Below are 21,725 nucleotides of genomic sequence, written 5' to 3'. Positions count from 1 at the left end.
GGGAAAAAAATGCAATAATGGGTGATTTTTAGTCATGAAAATGTGCGATTTTAGTCATGAAAATTTTGAGGAACTGTGCGAATTTGTGTTTAAATTTTTTTATTTTTAAATGGTGTGAGGTCCCCCCTCCTGAGCATAAACAGCCCCGGGCTCATTGAGCCGTACCTGATTCCAAAAATACGGGGGACAAAAAGCGGAAGGGCTTCCCCGTATTTCTGAAACCAGCCCCTTACTCTTGGACCGGTCCTGGTTCCAAAAATACGGGGGGCCAATAAATATGAGGGTCCCCCGTATTTTGAAACCAGCACCGGGCTCCAACAGCCCGCTGTGTCATGTCATAGCCGGGGGACACTTTTTACATAAGGTCTGTCGGCCGTACCATGAGCACCATGGCTGGTCAGCCTTGGACGGGGTACCTGGGGGAGTGGGGACCCTCCCAATAAAGAGGTTCCCCCCCCCAGGCTTCACCCGTCCAGGGCTGAACTCCGGGGCTGTCACCGGCATCCCTGGGCTTTGGACACCGGCCTGATAGGGTTAAAAAACTCATTCATAACATTGCTTTATACAGGTGAACTACAAGTGCCAGCAGGCCTCCCCCACATGCTGGGACTTGTGGTTCGCCCAGGTACCCTGTCCAAGGCTGACCAGCCACGGTGCTCATGGTACGGCCGGGGGAACTTATGTAGAAAGTGTCCACCGGCTGTGGCATGACACCGCGGGCTGTTGGAGCCCCTGATTTTTTGTCCCCCGTAATTTTGGAACCAGGACCGGTTCAAGAGTCCGGGGCTGGTTTCAGAAATACGGGGACCCCTACGCTTTTTGTCCCCCGTATTTTTCGAACCAGGTCCGGCTCAATGAGCCTGGGGCTGGTTATGCTCAGGAGGGGGGACCCCACGCCATTTGTTTTTAAACAAAATTAACTTTTACCCATTTTTTAAGACAGGACCATGCAGAGATCGCAATGATCTGTGCATAGTTTTGGCAAATTTGCCTGTCAGAACCTGGTCTGCATGTGTGGCGATTTTAAGTAAAATTTTCCCGTTTGTGCATCTCATTAAATATGCGATTTGTATACTTTTCAATGTGAAAACATCTGGATGAGAGTTCCGGCGATACTAAAAATCGCACCTTCAGAATGTTCGATTTCGTTGCCAAATCTGTGGTTTTTGCCATATTTTTGCATCTCATTAAATAGGCGAATTCAGAAAAACGTGCGATTTCGGACGTTTTTTGCCTAAAAATTGCAAAAATCACATTTTCGCATCTTATTAAATAAGACAAAGAAAAAGATCAAGTAATCGTGCGCTCAAAAGACAGCAGCTTAGGATCAACAAATAATGAAGGACCACTTCATAAGCACATACAATACCAAAATAGGATTTTGTAATTCCAGAGCGCTATCTGTAGTTGACCTTCCCCTTGGATATTTTTGTAGTACCCAAAAAAGAAGTTAATATTGTTAACACTGTAGAAACCACATCTATTTAAATATGAGGCTTTTAATCGTACCGCAGGGATAGGTCTACTTAGTGGGTAGACATATGCACTTGATTGAGGGGAACCTTATTTCCACCAAAAGATCCACTTGCTTTCTTTACTTGCTTGCTTTCTTTACACATCAGGAACAAATGAAGTACGTTTTTTAATTAAACAAATAAAATTTGACAGTGGCACAGGAGGACTAAAACATAGGACCCTCACCAGATAGGTATGTCTACCGGTGTAATGTAGACAAACAGCGCTTAAGGTGTTACCACAGGCGTCCCTGGATTGCTGCTGGCGTGGTGTATCAGGTAAGATCCAACGAAAGTCCCCTCTTGTGGCACAGGTCACAGGCCGCCGACCGGTTTCGATTCGCAGAGAATCTTTTTCAAGGCGAGTGACATTACCAGTGTAATGGACTGGTTTAAATACCCCCTCTCAGGAAACACAAAAAAATTCCTATTTCCAGACATGGATTATTCTAACCGCTACGATCCCCATCCCTCCCTTCAAAAGGTGCGGGGTATAGGCCACTCCATACCGCATCTTAAGGTAGTCCTTTAGCGCAGCTGTATGTAGTTTGTTCAGCGCATAACGCCGGCGTCTGGTTACTTCCGGTATCCCGTCCGATACCGGAAGCGGATGTGACGTTTTGCGTTCCATCTGAGGACTTCCGGCTTTAGTAGAAGAGGCTTGCGTTCCACTTACAACACAGTATGGTTCCCGCAATAGATTCAAATCGCGGGAGAGCGGTTGCCATGGAAACCCGTTCATTGTAAAGTGAGATGTGCTTTCATTGGAGCCAGTATTGTCCTCAGAAATAAATAGATTTAAAAAGCAAAGTTAATGCAAAATACATCTTAAAAATGGACACACAATTTTGACAATATAAAAACAGGGTATATAAAGTATAAACTATAAAAACCATTTGGTTTCAAAATCTTTATTTAAACCATTAGTAGTAGACATACCTATCTGGTGAGGGTCCTATGTTTTAGTCCTCCTGTGCCACTGTCAAATTTTATTTGTTTAATTAAAAAACGTACTGCACCATCTTTTTCTTCTCTCATCTTTTGGAGCTTCATTTGTTCCTGATGTGTAAAGAAAGCAAGTGGATCTTTTGGTGGAAATAAGGTTCCCCTCAATCAAGTGCATATGTCTACCCACTAATACCCCGTTCTCATTGCCTAAAAAACCCGGGTATTTGGCAGGGCGAGCGGTAATTTCCCGTGTCGTGTCTCAGTGTGAACGCGTCCTTTTGAAATTCCCGGGTGTTATGCCCCGGGAATTACACACGGGTTTTTTGCAGGGTTTTTCCTGGGTAAAACACGGGTGTACTTCAGTCTGAACAGCGCAGACACGGGTTTTTCAAACATGATGGAAAAAAAGAAGCTCATTGGCGGATGTGATCATGTGACGTGACGTCCATTTCATGCTGCGTCTGACGTCCATATGCTGCGTCGAGGAGAGCAGACATGTCGCACTGGAGGGATGAGGAAGTGCTCGAGCTGCTAGCAGTGAGAGGAGAGGAGGAGATAAAAAAGCAAGTGACCGGCACAGTGAAGGACTCCGTTGTTTACTACAACATCGCCAAAATCCTGTCTGCCCGTGGCATCGTCAAAACGCAGCAACAGGTAGTGAATAAACTCAAAGCCCTGCGGAAGCAGTATGCTAAGGTCCATGACCTAAACAGGAGGAAGAGTGGTGGTGCCCGTATGGACTGGCCATTTTATGACCAGTGTAATGTCATCTTTGGGAACTCTGCACTGGCTAATCCCATATCACTGTCCTCCTCCAGCAGTTTTGCTGGCAGTGCAGCAAGTGTCTGTGAAGAAAACGCAGTAGCAGCAGCAGCGTCACCCATTGACCTTGAGGCCACAGACAGTGAAATGGATTCCCGCTCAGTCCATGGTGAAGCCCAATGTGAAGTTCTGGATTCATCATTTAACTCCCACAATTCAGCTGTAGGCCCCACGGCATTCTCTTCACCTGTGCAGCATCCGCCATCACCTTTGCAGCGACCACCATCAACGCCTGCATCATCACTACCTGCTGAAGGAAGTCCAGCCTTTGAAGCATTGCCACAGAGTGCACGTCCAAAGTTGCGGACCAACAGTAAGTTTATAACTTTTTACACACACCATTATTACACAGTACTATATTTTTGTTTATTAAAGAAATATGTCGCAGCATGTAGCAAGAGTGCAGGAGGGAAAAGGCCTCAAGCATGCATGTGCCAACACTGCTTTTTTATTTAAGTATTTTTGAAATTTAACATCCACATGCATCTGTGCAGAGGGGATCTGATTCAGGCCTGTCAGCAACATTGCTAACACGTCTGAATGAGAAGTTAAGGTTTTACTGATATCTAGCCTTCAGCACAGATGGTTTTCCAAGTGCATGGGCAACAACAATGTCTTTTGGGTAGAAGGAGAAGTAACATTATTATAGTCTTGTATAGTAATGTGTTGTTTGTTTTTCCCATAGTTTATAATGTGCCACTGAGAAGAAAGAGGTCCACTAAGATGGAACAAGCCACAAAAGCAATGACCACCGTAATGCTTGAACACCTGAAGGAAATGGATAATTCGATGCAAGTTCATGAAGATGCTCGTCTGCAGCGATTTATGGACAATGAGCGTGACCTACAGAACACGTTCATTACTGCCATTGTTGGTATGCATGAGCGTATCAATCGAGAGAACCGAGATACGCAGATGGAGTTCCTTAATAGTCTATTTAGGGCACAAGGCCATGCACTGCCCCAGCCACCACACAATAATTTTCAGTATGGTTATCCAATGTATAGCGCAGGCCAACCAAATTTTGTAGGCCCAACCCAGGGGAACATGGTGCCATACAGCACACCTCACCCACCACCAATGTCACACCTTTTCCCTGAGTATGCTGCTGGGACTCCTCAGCCTCAAGCAAATGACCTCCATTTCCCTGAGCGTACAGCAGGTCCACCTCAGCCTCCCCCAGTTCCACCGCACTCCTCAGAGTATGCGTCTGGGACACCACAGCCTCCAGCAAATCCTCGACATTTCCAAGAGCGTACAGCTGGTGCACCTCAGCCTCCACCAGTTCCTCCGCAGTGCCCCGAGTATGCTGCTGGGACACCTCAGCCTCCAGCAAATCACTGCCATTTCCCTGAGCGTACACCGGGTGCAACTCAGCCTCCCACAGTTCCACCACACTGCCTTGATTATGCGGCTGGTCCACATAGTCATGCGGAGAATCGAACGGCTCCAAGAAAGGAAAACCCCCGCTACCATGTGCTGTAGAGGTGTTTATTGACTTTTTGTTTATTTGTCTGCCCACCCGGCCTGTACAGAAGTTATGTAAGGCATTTGGGTATTGTCATTACAGTTTTATTATATTTTTCTATGTGCATTTTTGGTACACTTTATGCTATTTAACTAAAAAAATATATGTTGTACATATGAATAAAATATGTACAAACAAACAGAAATGTTTTTGAAGTTTATTGAAAATTAAAAACTATAGTACACTAGTGGGTTAAAGCAAATATGTTATTGGTAATGGTGTTGCGAATGTCTTCTGCACATGTGTTTGTCCCCTCATACATCTCAGAATCTGCAGAGTGATCTGATTCCTCAGGCTCCAGTACGGTCCATTCTGGTAGAAACTGTTCTTTCTTAAACTCACATATGTTGTGCAACACACAGCAGGCAGCAACTACATGAGGCATGAAGCTGGTATCAATGTCATTGCGCTTCATTAAACAACGCCAACGGCCTTTTAGACGGCCAAAGGCATTTTCTACCACCATTCGTGCAGAACTGAGGGTGTGGGTGAAATCAATTTGTTCCGGGGTAAGTTGATGGCGCTGGGTGAACCCCTTCATTAACCATCGTCGTAATGGGTATGCTGCATCCCCGATTATATGTACTGGGATCTCCACCCCATCGATGATCTTCGATTTCTGCAAAGTAAAATAAGAGTTACAATATGGAATTCTTGGAGTACAAGTATGCTATTCAGATTGCCACTTTTCTCTACCGGTGTAAAGAGAGACATTGAAAAACAACAATACATGTGGTACGTTGGTTATACATACATGCATACATAACACTAAAAATATCCCAACTGCAACATGCAAAAACATATCTTTACCTCTCTAGGGAACAACCAGCCATCCTGCTTCTCCTCAGCAATAAGGTATAGGTCCGAATTTGCTAGAACCCTTGCATCATGGGAACGGCCAGGCCAGCCAATGAAGACATCAGTGAAGCTGAAAATATAAAGTGTTAAGATTTCTGTTTAGTTACCCTAGCAATACGCAAAGTACAGTTTAATATTATCATAAAAAAATGTACTTACCAATATTTGTGGTCCACTACAGCCTGTAGAATTATGGAGTGCCAGCCTTTGCGATTAAAGTAATCCGCATGGTTTTCTGTGGGGGCAATAATAGGAATGTGTGTACCGTCTATAGCTCCAGCACACTGTGGATATCCACGATGCAGGAAACCAGCGATGATGTCGTCCAACCTTTGTCCTTGAGGTAAGGTGATGAAACGACGGTAAAGTCCTTCCAGCAAAGCCTGCGTCACCTCATGGACTATAGTGCATACAGTGGATCTCCCCACTCCAAACAAGCAGGCGACTGTGCGGTATTCTCCCGGTGTAGCATACCACCATAGCGCTATCGCTAGTCTCTTTCTAGGTGAGATGGGTATTCTGCAGTTTGTGGTCTGTCTGGAAAGTGCAGGGGTTAGAAGGTCCAGCACATACTGAAAGGTCCCACGTGACATGCGAAAATGCTCCATCCACTGGTCATCCTCATAACCCTCCACTGTAGACCAAAATACCTCGCCATGAGAGCAGTCTCTGGTCCACATTCGCCGGGTACTGGATGTGCTGAACCTCAATATGGAGGTAACGCTGGAGGTGATGAAAGCTCTTCTCCTTCGCACATAATGAAGGCGAGCACTGTCTCTCTCAGCAAGAAATTGCGCTCTCCTCCTCTTCAAAGTGCATTGTGCAAGGTAGCACAATGTAAGCAGCTGCAGCAAGCTCTCATTTGCTGCATGAAACAGCAAAATGGTGCAAAACAAAAGCATCTCATCAGCCATGATTCCAGCAATGCAGTGTGCTTGGAAAAAACAGGCCACTTTATATGACATCATCCTCAGCCAGCCAATAACAGCTGCTTTCTAAAACAGCCAATCACAGCTACTTTTTCAACAGCCAATCAAAGCTGCTTTTATATTCACACACTTGTTGGCAGGGCAGACCAGGGGAAGCAGTGTGAACGCGTCATACACGGGAATTTCCCGGGTTTAAGGTGCTGTATGAACGGGGTAGAAAAGTATCCATTCTCTGTGCCCCGCCAAAAACCCGGCAAGAAAAACCCGGGATTTTGCAGGGGCGGCAATGAGAACATGGTATAAGTAGACCTATCCCTGCGGTACGATTAAAAGCCTCATATTTAAATAGATGTGGTTTCTACAGTGTTAACAATATTACACTATTGGTTCTTTCCTTCTTTTTTGGGTACTACAAAAATATCCAAGGGGAAGGTCAACTACAGATAGCGCTCTGGCATCTTATTAAATGTCACCCATAGTGTCATCTAATGATTATGGTTACTTAAATGTCCTGGCAGTGCTTGTTCCTGTGAATGCATGGTTTCTCACTTTTTTCGAGATCTCTCACATGTTCAGTGAGACTGGTACACAGACATTACGTATTACACCTAGGACGTTATTCTAGTCTATGCATACTGTGAGTGATGTTTCTTAACTAGGGATGTGCATTTCTGTGCATGTGCATGCAGCGGGTGCGAGCGGCCCTGGCGAACAGAGTGTTTGCTGGGCGCTCACACCCACCAGTGTGGGCAGGAAGCATGGGGCAGAGGCAGGTAGTCGCGCCCTTGGGAATGCCCAGCATTTCATGGGTAGTCCCATAAAAACACTGGGTGTTCCCATGGTATTGAGCCAGTGACGCGGCTCTCAGTGTGGGCCTGCCAAGTTCCCCTCCATGACACACACAGAGCTGAGAGTTTCTTATTTTTGCGTGTACCTTCCACATCATTCGAAGGTCAGTGACCTTTGAATGATGTGGGTTTGGCCATATACAAATGGAGCCCTCCTCATTTAGCCTGTTAACATCCTCATAAATGAATTATAAAAGGAATACATGTTAGCAGTAATGATTGCATAGTGCACCTGCAAACCCCCTCTGTCTTGCATATAGCTAAAATCTCAACAAGGTCGCACCTCTCATTACAGGGTGTGCAGTCTAGGGCCCCCCTCTTCCCATATAGTCTATATGGTGTATCCGTACACACCTGAAGCCTGAGATTGCTTCTTCCTAGATTAGCACCCCTCCCCCACCACCCTCAAATGTTTTTAAGCAGGAACTAGCAATGACTGCACAACTGTGATGAAGGCATAATTTCAAGTAAGTCCTAATAATTTATAAATGTCAGTTTTCTTGTCACAAAGCGCAATTTCGTTTTTGGGACATTGGTCTAAAGAAGAAGAATCTTCAAACTTCTTAACTCTCATAAAGAAAATTGAAACTAATCAAGAAGAAGGAAAGAAACACTCCTGCAAAAGACACTATACAGAAGAAATAGAAAGCAAGGAAGACTACGAAGACGATAACGAAGAAGATGCTCCTTTTTTAGAAGCAGTCTGGGAGAACGAAAAACCACCAGACTATGTAAAATCTGCACGGAAAAAAAAGTGAAAAAAACCATAAAAATACTAAAGGAAGAAGAGGAGGAATGAAGAAAAACAAGAAAAGAAAATCGTTTCCAGAAGACCAAACAGAAACAATATTCATTCTGAGCAAGCAAAAGACAATTAAAACCAATAGAAGTACAAGTACTCAAAAAAGGACTAAAATTTGTCCACCATTCGCAAATTGATGAATTTGAACTGTATATTGACACCCAGAAATGTATAAGAAAATTGTGTATCAAAAAATTCTTTACAGATAAAAACCCAACAACAGAATGCGAAGACACTGGGCAGTATTCAATTACTTTAATCGCGCTCTGCAGCGAATCCTGTTTAGGATTCGCTGCAGAGTTGCCGTGTTCCAGAGGGCTGGAGCTTTCGCTGCCAGCCCTCGCTGACACAGTATTCAATGCTGCAGGGGCTTGCTCCCCCTGACGGCGAATGTTAACCCCTGTGGTGGACGCCGCAGGGAGCTGGGGACGGCGGCAGGCAGGGAGATGGAAGTCTCCCTGCCTGCCCCAGAATGTATGTGGGTGGGAGGAGAGCTCCCCGGGACCCAGGCAGCTCAAGCTGCCCCCCAGGAGAGCTAGCAGGAGACGCAGGTAGGGAGCCGCTTGCACTGCTCCCGATCGTGGATATGTAATGATCGGGAGCAGTGAATATATGAATATGTAATGAGCGGCTCCTGGCCCCCTGCTGGCTGTTATGTGTAAAAAAAAATATTTTTTAAAAATTAAATATATATTCATGTGCTGTGAGCACATGAATAAAAATAGCATGCCCCTTCACAGTATAAAATTCATGATTTTTTTTTTTACACCAAATTTTTTTTAAAAAAAACATTATTTTAAAAGTTCACATTCCAATTAACCATGAAAAGATGGCGATTGCTACATGGTGACACACGGCGAAAAGCACTTAGAAAGCAATTCACCATCTTCACATTGAATACACTCATGGCAAATCACATTGAAAAACCCATTGAAAACCCACAGCGAATTGCAGAGACTATCAGACGGCGAATTGTCCATCATTCACTGTTCGCAGACGGTGAAAAGTGCACTTTGAATAGGGTGATTCACTTTCTGACACAAAAAATCACCTTCCAAAGTTAAAATATCACAAATTCGCCATGAAACATGGCGAATTGGCCTCATTGAATACTGCCCACTGAATTTAGACACACAGAATTCAGACCTACTCAACTTTTTGTCCAAGCCACGTAAAAGGACCACATATTGCAACATTCCAGCGTCTAATTGAAAATGACATCAGCAATAACAGTAAAAAATAAAAAATAAACTACAACTTCACGAAAAAAGCGTTGAAAGATCTACAACAAGATACCAAAATAGTAAATCAGCGGATAAGGGAGGAGGAGTGGTCATTCAAGATAAAGAAAAATATGAAAAAGAAGCTGAAAAACATCTATATGACATAGATACATACAGAAAACTAGACCATGACCCAACAATAGAATATAAAAATCTTTTATACCAACAACTACAGGAAGGTCTGGAAATTGGTATCATCACTCAAAAAGAATTTGACTACATTTTTATAGAATTTCCGAAAATTCCAACTTTCTGCCACCTATAAAAGATACGCAAAGATCAAGAAAACCCCTTGTCAGGAATTGGCTCGATAACATTAAATATATCAAAGTACATAGATCATTTCCTTCAAACCCTGGTCAAAGCACAGAAAATTTTCCTGAAAAACACCATGAATATCTAACAAATTCTGGAGAAAATAGAATGGAAAGAAATGTACACACTATGCACCAGTGACATAAAATCACTGTATACTGTCATAAATCACGATGCAGGCTGCGAGGCAACATGTTATTACCCCACAGAACAATCAGACATCGCAAATAAACAAATCAACTTTCTTATGGACAACATCGACACAATTATTTCTGGTACAATGGCGTTTTTTTTAACCAATGACAGGGAACCGCGATGGGAACATCATTTGGACCAAGTTACGCAAACTTATTCATATCGTGGTGGGAGGATACCAAAATATGGACAAACAATCAATATCTTGGAAAAATCAAATGCTGGAAGAGGTATATAGATGACCTCTTCTTTATTTGGGATGGCACCGAAGAAGAACTGCTTGAATTCAAAGTGTACATGAACAAGAACACATTAAACTTAGAATTCACAAAAAGCCACAGTAAAGACATGGTGGTCTTTCTCGACCTAGAAATTTACATTAAAGACAACAATATCCAAACCAGAACCCACATCAAAACTGTAAATGGCAATAATATGCTGGCCTACAATAGCAACCACCACCCTCAATGGAGAAAAAACATTCCGGGTGGACAATTCAGATGCCTCCGAAGAAACTGCACTGAAGACGACACCTTTGCAGTACAAAGCAGAGATCTAGAAGTGAAATTTTACAGAAAGGCTATAAAGAACACTTTCTTAAAGAACAGATTGAAAAAAACAAAAACACTTAAAAGAAATGAACTTATCAATTACAAATCAAAAATAGAAAAGGAAATGCCTGTCACCTTTATCACCAAGTACAGCAGCAACCATAAAAGTATTGCAAAGATGTTAAACCAACATTGTCATATCTTAATTCTTGACAAACAACTACGTCAAATTCTACCAAGCAAACCGAAAATCGTATATCGGAAAGCTAAAAACCTCAAACAGACATTAACAAGCAGCTACTTACTTATCGAAGGAACAAAGAAAAAAACAACAAAAGGCTTCTTCCATTGCACAAAATGCAAGGGCTGTAAAAATCAAGAAACCTCTACTAAACCAACAAAATCTTTCTCTTCTAATCAAAACAAAAGAAAATTTCAAGTAAAGAATTACTGATCATGCGAAACAGAAGGTGCCATATATCTTTTAGAATGTCCCTGCGGCCTCCAGTATGTAGGCTAAACGAAAAGAAAACTAAAAATCAGGAACACCTTTACAACATAAAAGAACACAGAACACCTTTGAAACACCTTTGCAGAACACCTTTACAACATAAAAAAAGGACTAACAACGCACAATGTTTCAGCACACTTTTTAGAAAAACACAACAAAGATCCCACTGGCCTTAAATTTATAGGGTTACAAAATGTCACAGCACATTGTAGAACCTGCTTTGATGTACAACAACAAAAATCAAACCTGCATCTATGTTGTCCCATTCCCACACATCTCTTTTCCCACACATCTTTTTTCCAACCTTTACTTAAAATTCTAATTATTTTTTATTTTTATATTTATTTTTATTTATTATTTTTATTTCTATTATTTTTATAGTTATTTTTATTTGTATATTTACATTCTTATTTTTATTATAATTATTTTCTGTGCAACAAAATACAAAAAAGGAAAAATCCACCTTTTTTTGCCTAAACTGAAGAAACCATAAGGTTACCGCCGAAAGCAAAGACTTCTGTTTTTTTTAAAAGTCTTTTTAAACAAATGCATCCTCGAAAAAGCATCCCACGGATGCGAAAAGCATTGGCTTAAAGAGAGGGTCCCGTGGGGATATTTCAAAAAGCAATTTTTGTTTTTTTATTTGGATAACTTAAGTAAATACATTTCACCAGATACCAAAACTCGAGGCTTATGTAGTAGTGTAAGTCACCGTAAAAGCATTTTCTGTTCCCCATCCCTGTTTTATTATTTTGGAGAAGTAACTGCAGCGAAATGGCAGCTACTTATAAGAAGCTCGAGAAGAAAGAGCTTGTGGTGCAATGCCCCACAAACCCCGCTTCATGCTGTGTGTCCTTGAAGTGGTTTGTTTCTTTATTCCCATTTTGTTTTATTTTGAAACTGTTTTTACGTTTGACTTACCTATTAATCATATATCTTGTAACTTATGTTTTCTGTAATATACTGTAAGCCTTGTAGTGTTTTCACTTAATTAAAAAGTCATAATTAGTTCTGGTATCTGCTGTTTTCCAGCCCAAGCCTCTGACGAATTCGCCAGAGCGCTACCCTGTAACTCATAATTTGGTGTGTCGGCAGAATCAAAGCTGTCGCGGACTAAGTCCAAAAAGCTTACTTTGATTGGTGGCAAGCGGAATCGTGGTGAAATACGCACACGCTTGGGGTACCCAGAAGAAGTGTCGCGTGGCCGGTATTCACAGATTGTCGTATCTGGGGAATCGCCGACTAGGGTCGTGACAAACTGGTACTTATGTATTATCTGGGCTCCCATGTTAAATGCACCCCATTTTTTCATACCCCTACTATCCGCATGGAGTTGATTTTATATAGTGTGGCGAGCGCACGCGGTCTCATAAGAAAAACGGGAGCCCAGATATTACATAAGTACCAACATTCACATTAGTCCCTGCCCCAGTGGAGATTACAATCTATATTCCCTACCACATGTACACACGCACACACAGAAATTCTAGGGTTAATTTTGTTAGGGACCAAATAATCTACCAGTATATTTTTGGAATGTGGGAGGAAACAGAGTACCTGAAGGAAACCCACACAAGTATGGGGAGAATATACAAACTCTGCACAGTTAGGGCCATGGTTGGAATCGAACCCATGACCTCACAGTAATGCTAACCATTACACCATCTGTACTGCCCCAGTATTAGGGGCAATTTATTCCCTTATATGTACCATGTGTCTCAAATATTGACAGTGTTTTAATTCACACTGTATGGCTCACACTCTAGTAACAGTACATATCTTGTATAATTTACTAATATTTCAACAGGCCTGATGACTATTGTATCTTTTGGTCCTTTCAGACAAGATAAAACATGTTATTTTTCTATTAGACTGCTTTGATTAACAGTCATCCAGATCTGTTAGAGTGTTGTACTATAATGGTGATTATATGTGTATCAGCTGTACAGATTGTGCAGTGAAAAGATATATAGAATCACAAAGTTAACTTAAAATTTCACATATAATAATGTGCGATTTTTTTAATGTGCGATTCAAATAATGTGCGATTTGTGTGCTATTTAGTAAAGAATAAATGGCGTGGGGTCCCCCCTCCTGAGCATAACCTGCCCCGGACTCATTGAGCCGGACCTGGTAAAAAAAATATGGGGGGCAAAAATGTATGGCCCCCCCTATATTTCTGAAACCAGCCCCGGACTCTTAGACCGGTCCTGGTTACAAAATTACGGGGGACAAAAAAACTGGGGGTCGCCTGTATTTTGGAACCAGCACTGGGCTCCAACAGCCTGTGGTGTCATGTCACAGCCGGTGAAAACGTTTTACATAAGGTCCCTCTGCCGTACCATGCGCACCAGATCTTAATTCCCTGGTATATGATGTCCCTACCACACAGCCATTCACAGGAACTGTGTGGGAGCAAAGACTGTCTGTATATCGGTTAAGCTAATTGCTGCCGATCCTATATGTGTGTACACCGCTCCCTCGTTTAATATTCCTGGTTGGTCAGGGTGGTATCATCGCTATATGCACATGTTCTATGCTTCTACTTGGGCAGAGACAGAGAGTGCATCAGTTAGGCTTAATACAGCTGAATACTCTGTGCGCTCTCTTAGCTCTTTCAATTAAATCCCCCAGCTGGTGGTAGTGGATATCGTGCTGCACGGCTACGTGCTAGATACTGGTCGGCGCAGAGATGTCAGCGCAGAGCTGCTTGTCTATGTGCTGCCGAATCTTTAAAGCGCTGTCTCAGTGCTCACACTATTCAGCCCCCAGCTAAAAATGGTAAAATCTCTGCTGCATTCTAGATTCAGCATTCGTGCTGGGCAAAGTTTGTATGTGCACCAGCTGGGCTTGTTACCGCCCGGTCTATGGAGCGATGTCTCAACTAGCAAACTGCTGTCCCCTGGCTGCCGTTAGTATAAGCCTTTGTTATAAAATTAGGGTATGCCCCAACATCCTACCCTATTAAATCTGTACACTTTATATGCTGCTGTTCACACATAACATATAAACTACACATTTCATCACATAAACATACAGATGGTGCACCCCTCAGTGTTGAGGGTCCTGGCGATTCTATCACGAACCACCAGGACCTGCCATCAGACGGAAGGGTGTGTGTGTGGGCACGAGGCGCCTGCACGCCCCATTCCAACTGAGCCCTCTGCCACCTCCCGTTGCCTCACAGCCACTCCCCCATAGCAATGTATTGACAATTGATCAGGCACTCACTAAAATCCTGGGACACTGGGTTCAGACCAGTTGGAAGAAATCCCAGAATTTGAAAGACCTACTTGTACACAGTCATTTTGAAAGAAATAAAAGGAAAGAAAGAAAGTACCTAGGTGCTTATAAGTGTGGAGACTGTAACACTTGTAAACATATTATTCAAAATCAAGAAGTGGTGGATAGGTTTGGTAAAATTCGTAAAATATATGGCTTTATCAACTGTAAAACGACAGGGATTATATACTATCTCATCTGTACATGTATATGAATATATATATATATATATATATATATATATATAATGTCAGGGTGTAGACCGCACTCTCACTGTGGAAGATATAAGCCAGCGGTGGGGTGTCCTGTGAAGGGGTGCAGAGTGTACTCCGAACTCCAATTCATAGAAAGTGGTTTCTCTAAGACAGAGACACAGGCACTCGCCACTTTATCCAAAAACAGTCAGGTTTTTGGTAAAAAAATAAATAAAGTTTATTTTTCAAATAAGCCAGCAGGTCAAAAGGATAACATCACCAAACTCCGACGTTTCGGTCCGTGAACAATGGTGATCAAGGAGCGTTTCAGGTGAGTATCATGGAAAACAACAAAGCCATAAGTGTGCTGCATGCAAACCAGCATGGAGCAGTGTGCTACCACCACTGCTCCATGCTGGTTTGCATGCAGCACACTTATGGCTTTGTTGTTTTCCATGATACTCACCTGAAACGTTCCTTGATAAAGGTCCATTGTTCACGGACCGAAACGTCAGAGTTTGGTGATGTTATCCTTTTGACCTGCTGGCTTATTTGAAAAATAAAATTTATTTATTTTTTACCAAAAACCTGACTGTTTTTGGATAAAGTGGCGAGTGCCTGTGTCTCTGTCTTAGAGAAACCATATATATATATATATATGGAAAAGAAAGGGTGTAGAGGTGCGCTCAAAGGGTGGTTTCACCAGTCCGCAATTAGATCTCTCTCCACGCTGACTGTGCCTCTGACAGATAAACTCTGAAATCGCTGTTTTTCCATCGAGTGGACCAACACAGAATTGGTAGACTAACAGCTGAGACCTTGTCATCACTTAAAACACTCACCCAAGAGTGTATCTCTAGATTCATACACTTAATCAAGGTTTAAAAGGCTTATTGATCTTGGTGTACTACCCCTGAAGAAGTCCCTAAGGGACGAAACGCGTTGGGTTTTATCGTATGATCATGTTACACCTGTGATTGAAGTCCTGTACTGAACCATGAAAAATAGTGCAAAACGATTTCAAAACTTGTACTCTTTTAAATTGTTTTATTGTAAAAAATAAATATTTTGTATTTTTACTAATTGCGGACTGGTGAAACCACCCTTTGAGCGCACCTCTACACCCTTTCTTTTCCATTTCACACACCAGACTCCCATTAGCGGCGGAGCCTTTAGAGTAGTGCTGCTCACTCACTAGCGCAGGATCGGGTCACACCCCCCCCTTTCTCATATATATATATATATATATATATATATATCATGTCTTCGAAATATGTGGGATTAGCAAGATTGATGGAACACATCAGAAGCATTAAAAATGCAGAAAAATATAAAAGACATTTTTTAAATCTTACATGTGTCTTTAGACATTTCTTGAAGAGACATGTAGGTGATCCTAAACTTTTGGCTTTGAGAAAGTACACTTGGGAACCAGAGGAGGAGACATGATGAACGAGCTCCTTAGAAAATAATCCAACTTGATTTTTCTTATGAATAGCACTGAACCCAGTGGATTGAAGGAATATAACCAGTTCTCCTCTTTTTTAAAAGGCTGAACCATAGATGAATATGTCCCAATCACAAACCTATAGTGATGGTACATAATTTCTAATTTTAATAACAGATATTTCCTTTTGCCTATAAGGAATTGACTCTCCGCCCCTATTCTGTGGAACATTTTCTGATATGAGCTAATTACCATTACAACTATGGGAATGCTAATATAAGAGAATTCATACCATACAATATTTGCACTGATATTTTTATATTGGAGTGATATTATAATAAAGTCTTGTCAGGAGCCTGTAGAGAAAGTGAGGAAAGAAGATATATGTCTGTATACGTACAAGCTAAACCAATGGGAAGGCCTTTTCTATAGGCAGACAACTGCAAGTAACAATGGGCGATTATATGTATCTGATGGACTTTACAATTATATACATTAAATTTATATATTACATCAAATGAATAAACACTAACAATACACTATAATAATTAATAAATCAACATTTTTCATTTATAATTAATCTAATTAGAGATATGTAAGTCACTTTTCTATCACACAAAATACAAAAAATGAATCGGTGGTCATCACTATATAATTTATTTATATATTTCATGAAGTAGATTATGGTATCACTATGATACTAGCATAATAACTATTAGTTGTAGTGTTTTTTATTCTTTTTGTAGTTTTTCACTTTTGCACATATCAATAAATATAAATAATTCAAATAATATGACACAATAGATGCCACATTGGACAATTTTATTCATTTATTATTACATTATTTCACTATATCAAAAGGGACCCTTATAACATTAAATAAAATCTATCAACAGATATCTAATGCTAAAATACCGCCTATTTGGAACAATAAGAATAAGTGTTTATGAAATCATACCGATTCTGAGGGCATTACGTTTTTTTATTGTTCTTTAGTGATTACGGTATTTTTATTCCTATTTGTATTCTTATTATTCTCATTTTATTATATTTTTTATTTTATTATTGTTATTATTATTCAATTACTTTTATTTTTATTATTATTTTTATAGATATATTTATTTTTATATTTATTTATCTTTTTTATTTATATTAATATTATTTTTCTTCTTTATGTTATTTTAATGATTATTTCTATTTATTTATTTTTATTATTTATCTATTTTTATTATTTATAGTATTATATTTATTTTTATATTTATCTTTTATTATTATTGTTAATTTTATTCTTATTTAGATTGTTAATTTTATTCTTATTTAGATTGTACAAATAATCGAATACTCTTTTTCTACTACCAGTCTTTGGTTAGAATACTAAAAATGGAAAAAGTTTTATATTTAGCATTAAAAAAAAACTAAAACAATTGAAAGCAACATTGAATTAATACTGTGCAAAGGGAATGGTAAGAAAATGGTAAGAAACAAGATACCCAATCAGAATCAAGGGCGGGGTATTTGAATCTCTCCAGGAGGGTAAACAGATTGATGCCTTGATAAAGCATTTGTAAAACAGTCATTGGCCATTGCCTTAACAGTTAAAATTATGTCCATGTGATGAAATGTGTAGTTTATATGATATGTGTGATTAGCAGCATATAAAGTGTACAGATCTAATAGGGTAGGGTGTTGTGGCAAACCGTCTCTGCGCCGGGCAGTATATTGCATGTGGCTACCACTTCCACTACCACCAGCTGGGGGATTTAATTGAAAGAGCTAAGAGAGCGCACAGCATATTCATTGGTATTAAGCCTAACTGATTAGGAGCATAGAACATGTGCATATAGCAATGATACCACCCTGACCAACCGTGAATATTAAATGAGGGAGCACTGTCAACGCATATAGGATCGGCAGTAATTAGCTTAACCAATATAAAGACAGTCTTTGCTCCCACACAGTTACTGTGATTGGCTGTGTGGTAGGGACATCATATACCAGGGAATTAAGATCTGAGCCAATTGCACCTTGTAGAATACAACAAAAAGATTTTTTGTAAGTCCACTGGCGAGTTTCACACAAGCAAATGTATAAATCACTTACACTAGGATAAATACACTCTATATAGGAGTCTCTTTGGATCTAAAAGAAACTCAAACGGAAAAAAGGAAAGACCATAGTGCAGCAATATTTAAATGTGTATTGTTTATTCAGTTCACTCACATTCCATAAGAATAAATGCGTATATCAATGGGTCTTTCTCCTTTTTCAATCCAACATGATCCTCCAAATACACATTCCCTAAGGACTTGATGAAAGATATATAGTGCAACAACATCTTTTAAAGGTTTAAAATTACATTTATTTATTACACTCACATGTGGTTGATAAAAACAGGCAAAATACCCCTCAGGGTGACAGGATCCTCAAACTGTGCCGTGGAGCATCAAGCAAATCCCTCTAGGCAGCCGACCAGCGGTCCTCAGCGGGGATACAGCTTCCTCCAATGGCCTCAGGAGAGGGTCCGTTCGGTGGTGTTCATTCAGCTTAAGCGCGCTTTCGGGCAGGTAAAAGCCCTTCCTCAGAAGCCTAATGGACACCATCGGACGGGGCCTTTTTATACCCCCTCCAATTACAAATTCACAACAGCCGATACAAGCATGCCGCCTTTCACTTCCTGGTTTTCGAAACCGGAAGTGACGTTCCGTCCACTCTAACAGTATTCCTCCGTCATTTCCGGCCTTTTTGGAACGCAGCTCCATTTTTAGATCCGCTCTCAGTTCATTTCAGCCGGATAAGGTGCGATATGATTTCCGGCCTTTGGAACACATAATCTTTCATCTGGAACGCACCTCTATTTATGTCCGTTCTCAGTTCATTCCAGGCAGATAAAGTGCAATATTTGCAAAGGATTTATGAACTTCCATATTTTTCAAATATGAAATATAGAAATACGGTGAAAATACATTAGTTTCATCATCAGCGATATTGTACGTCATACAATTTTAAAATTGTATGACATTGTGTATGGCATACAATGCCATACAATGCGATGTGATGCGATTAAAAATTGTATAAGCACCCTAATGGGTGCTTACAATGTGAAATGCACCCCCACGCCACCCGCCCACTATAAATGTGAACCTGAAGCGTGGCGAGCGCAGCGAGCCCGCGAGGGGCGGTGGTACGCGTCCTCCGACCTTTTCATACCCCCACTATCCACGTCGGCATGGAGTTGAGAATAGAAACTGTGGCAGGCGCAGCGAGCCACCGATCCCGAAGCATGGCGAGCGGACGCGGATACCTGTGAAGCCCGCGAGGGGACGCCGATACCTGTGAAGGTATCGGCGTCCCCTCGCCACGCTTCGGGCTCGGTGGCTCGCTGAACCCGCCACACTTTCTATTCTCAACTCCACACCGACGTGGATAGTGGGGGTATGAAAAGGTCAGAGGACGCGTACCACCGCCCCTCGCGGGCTCGCTGCGTTCGCCACGCTTTGGGTTCACGTTTATAGTGGGGAGGTGGCGTGGGGGTGCATTTCACATTGTAAGCACCCATTAGGGTGCTTATACAATTTTTAATCGCATAGCATTGTATGGCATTGTATGCCATATACAATGTCATACAATTTTAAAATTGTATGACGTCAGACAGATAGACCTCGCCCCACAATTGCTAAATTTCTAGATTTCAGGGCGAAGGAAAGAGTACTCCTGGCCTACAGAGCAGCTAAATCCCTGTCAATCGATGGCCAGAGGGTCCTGATTTTTCAGGATTTCTCGGCCATAGTGTCACAGAAACGAAAAGAATTTTCTCCAGTGTGTAAAATACTGATAGAAAGAAACCAGAGGTTCGCCCTAATGTACCCTGCTAAATTAAGGATTATGGAGAATGGACGCCCTAGATTCTTTACAGACCCCAACACAGCCAGGGCCTTCCTGGAACGGGGTCCCCCTCACTCTCCTGATAGACAGCCAGAGTAGTAGATGATGATTTAGGTTATCAGAGCACCTCATATGGAAAATTATGAGGTCCTCCGCCAGTTCAAAGAGTGGATCCCACTCTTTTTGGATAAACTCATACAAAAATAAGAAACACCGTTCTAATGCATGGTCTTACATAATATTGTCACTTCTTTCACTTTACAGGTTAATATACGCTACTACCTTATCTCTGTATATTGGCTCAGGGCTGTCCTCCTGCCACACAATCCTCTTTGACTTAATCTGGAATCTAATATGTGCTTTTCTCTCCGCTAGTGCACAGTCACCCCCCTCCCACAGTGTCGATCCATGTCTGCAGGGCTAGATAATCTGGGATTACAGCAAACCCCTCCCCAGCTACACTTACTGTCGTGGAATGTTAACGGCCTCAACACTCCCATCAAGCGCAAAAAGGTAATTTCCCACATCAAAAAATTTAGGCCTGACATCACTATGCTCCAGGAGACCCACTGGAAGGGGGACAGTGATTCCACACTAAGGGCGCGCTGGATCGGGGATTGTGTGGCTGCCTCTTACAGGACCAAATGCAGAGGGGTTGCGATCCTATTTCATAGAAACCTCAGATATCAAATACATGATTCCTTGGCGGACCGGAAGGGAAGATACTTACTGTTAGATGTGGAGATTGAGGGAATATACTTCACCCTACTGAATCTGTACGCCCCCAATGTCTCCCCCGAGCAATTTCTGTCTGAGGTCTCCCAGATTCTGGCGGGACGTACGGTTTACAAACTGATTATTGGAGGAGACTTCAACTCCGTAGATAGCCCCACGCTAGATAAATCCCCACCCTTCTTGGGCCGCCCCCCGGCCTCATGGAGCCATATCCAGGCCCTAAAAACTAACCTCCAACTTTGTGACCCTTGGCGTTTGCTCCATGACTCAGAAAAATCATTCACCCACTTGTCTAGAGCACATCAAACTCTGTCCAGGATAGACTATTTCTTGATCACCAACAACCTTATGTCAGAAGTAAGGCAGGCGGAGATACATGAGATTCTGGTGTCGGATCACGCCCCGGTATCTCTGAGCCTATGGCTGGGTGCTGGGGAGAGATCAGATCGACTTTGGCGTTTTCCAGATTATTTAGCGAAATCAGAACACTTTAAAAGCTTCCTCCAACAGTCTTGGCATAATTACCATGACGACAATATAGAACATTGGGAGGATACGGTTCTGTTCTGGAGAACGTCAAAGGCAGTAATGAGGGGACTGGTAATGCAGTATGTATCCAAGCGCAAAAAAGAAACAGCACAGCAATACAGGGACTTACACAGGGAGGTATCCCAATCATTCAGGGTCTACCAGGCCTCAGGTTCCCCCCCCTGATTTGGAAACCTATTTAAACAATAGGAAATTACTTGAATCTTTCCTTAAAGCCCAGGCACGACTTAAAATAGACTACACAAAATAAATGTACTATAAGTGGGGCAACAAGTCAGGTCGATTACTGTCCCTCATGTCAAAACCCTATAAAAAGAGATCCTTCATCACCTCCATAAAAGACCCAACCAATAATAGAAATCTGTTCACGACTAAAGAGATACTGATGCACTTCGAGGAATACTACAGGAACCTGTACAAATAATTTCCAGTAAATATGGAAAAACAGGAATCCCTGCTGGCAGAGGCCAATCTACCCCCCCTGTCCCAGACTCAGAGGGATGCTCTTATGCGGGATATTACCCCAGAGGAG

The 21,725-nt window shown here is 41.7% G+C and overlaps 2 protein-coding genes across 2 annotated transcripts in view; one reads left to right on the top strand and one right to left on the bottom strand.

Moving 5' to 3' along the window:
• GIPC3 (GIPC PDZ domain containing family member 3) overlaps positions 1-21,725 on the bottom strand; it is a 140,441-nt gene that overhangs the window by 96,292 nt on the left and 22,424 nt on the right. The window lies entirely within an intron of this gene.
• Positions 2,655-6,894, top strand: LOC146070014 (uncharacterized). Its single transcript, XM_083179344.1, has 2 exons — positions 2,655-3,597; positions 3,970-6,894. Exons 1-2 carry the CDS (start codon positions 2,958-2,960, stop codon positions 4,767-4,769), a joined length of 1,440 nt encoding a protein of 479 aa, XP_083035470.1. The 5' UTR covers positions 2,655-2,957; the 3' UTR covers positions 4,770-6,894.

This window comes from Crinia signifera, chromosome 1 (assembly GCF_055691185.1).
Source record: "Crinia signifera chromosome 1, ASM5569118v1, whole genome shotgun sequence".
Classification (NCBI taxonomy): Eukaryota; Metazoa; Chordata; class Amphibia; order Anura; family Myobatrachidae; genus Crinia; species Crinia signifera.
Note: the sequence above shows the minus strand (reverse complement) of the source record. Positions and strands in the feature narration are given on the sequence as shown.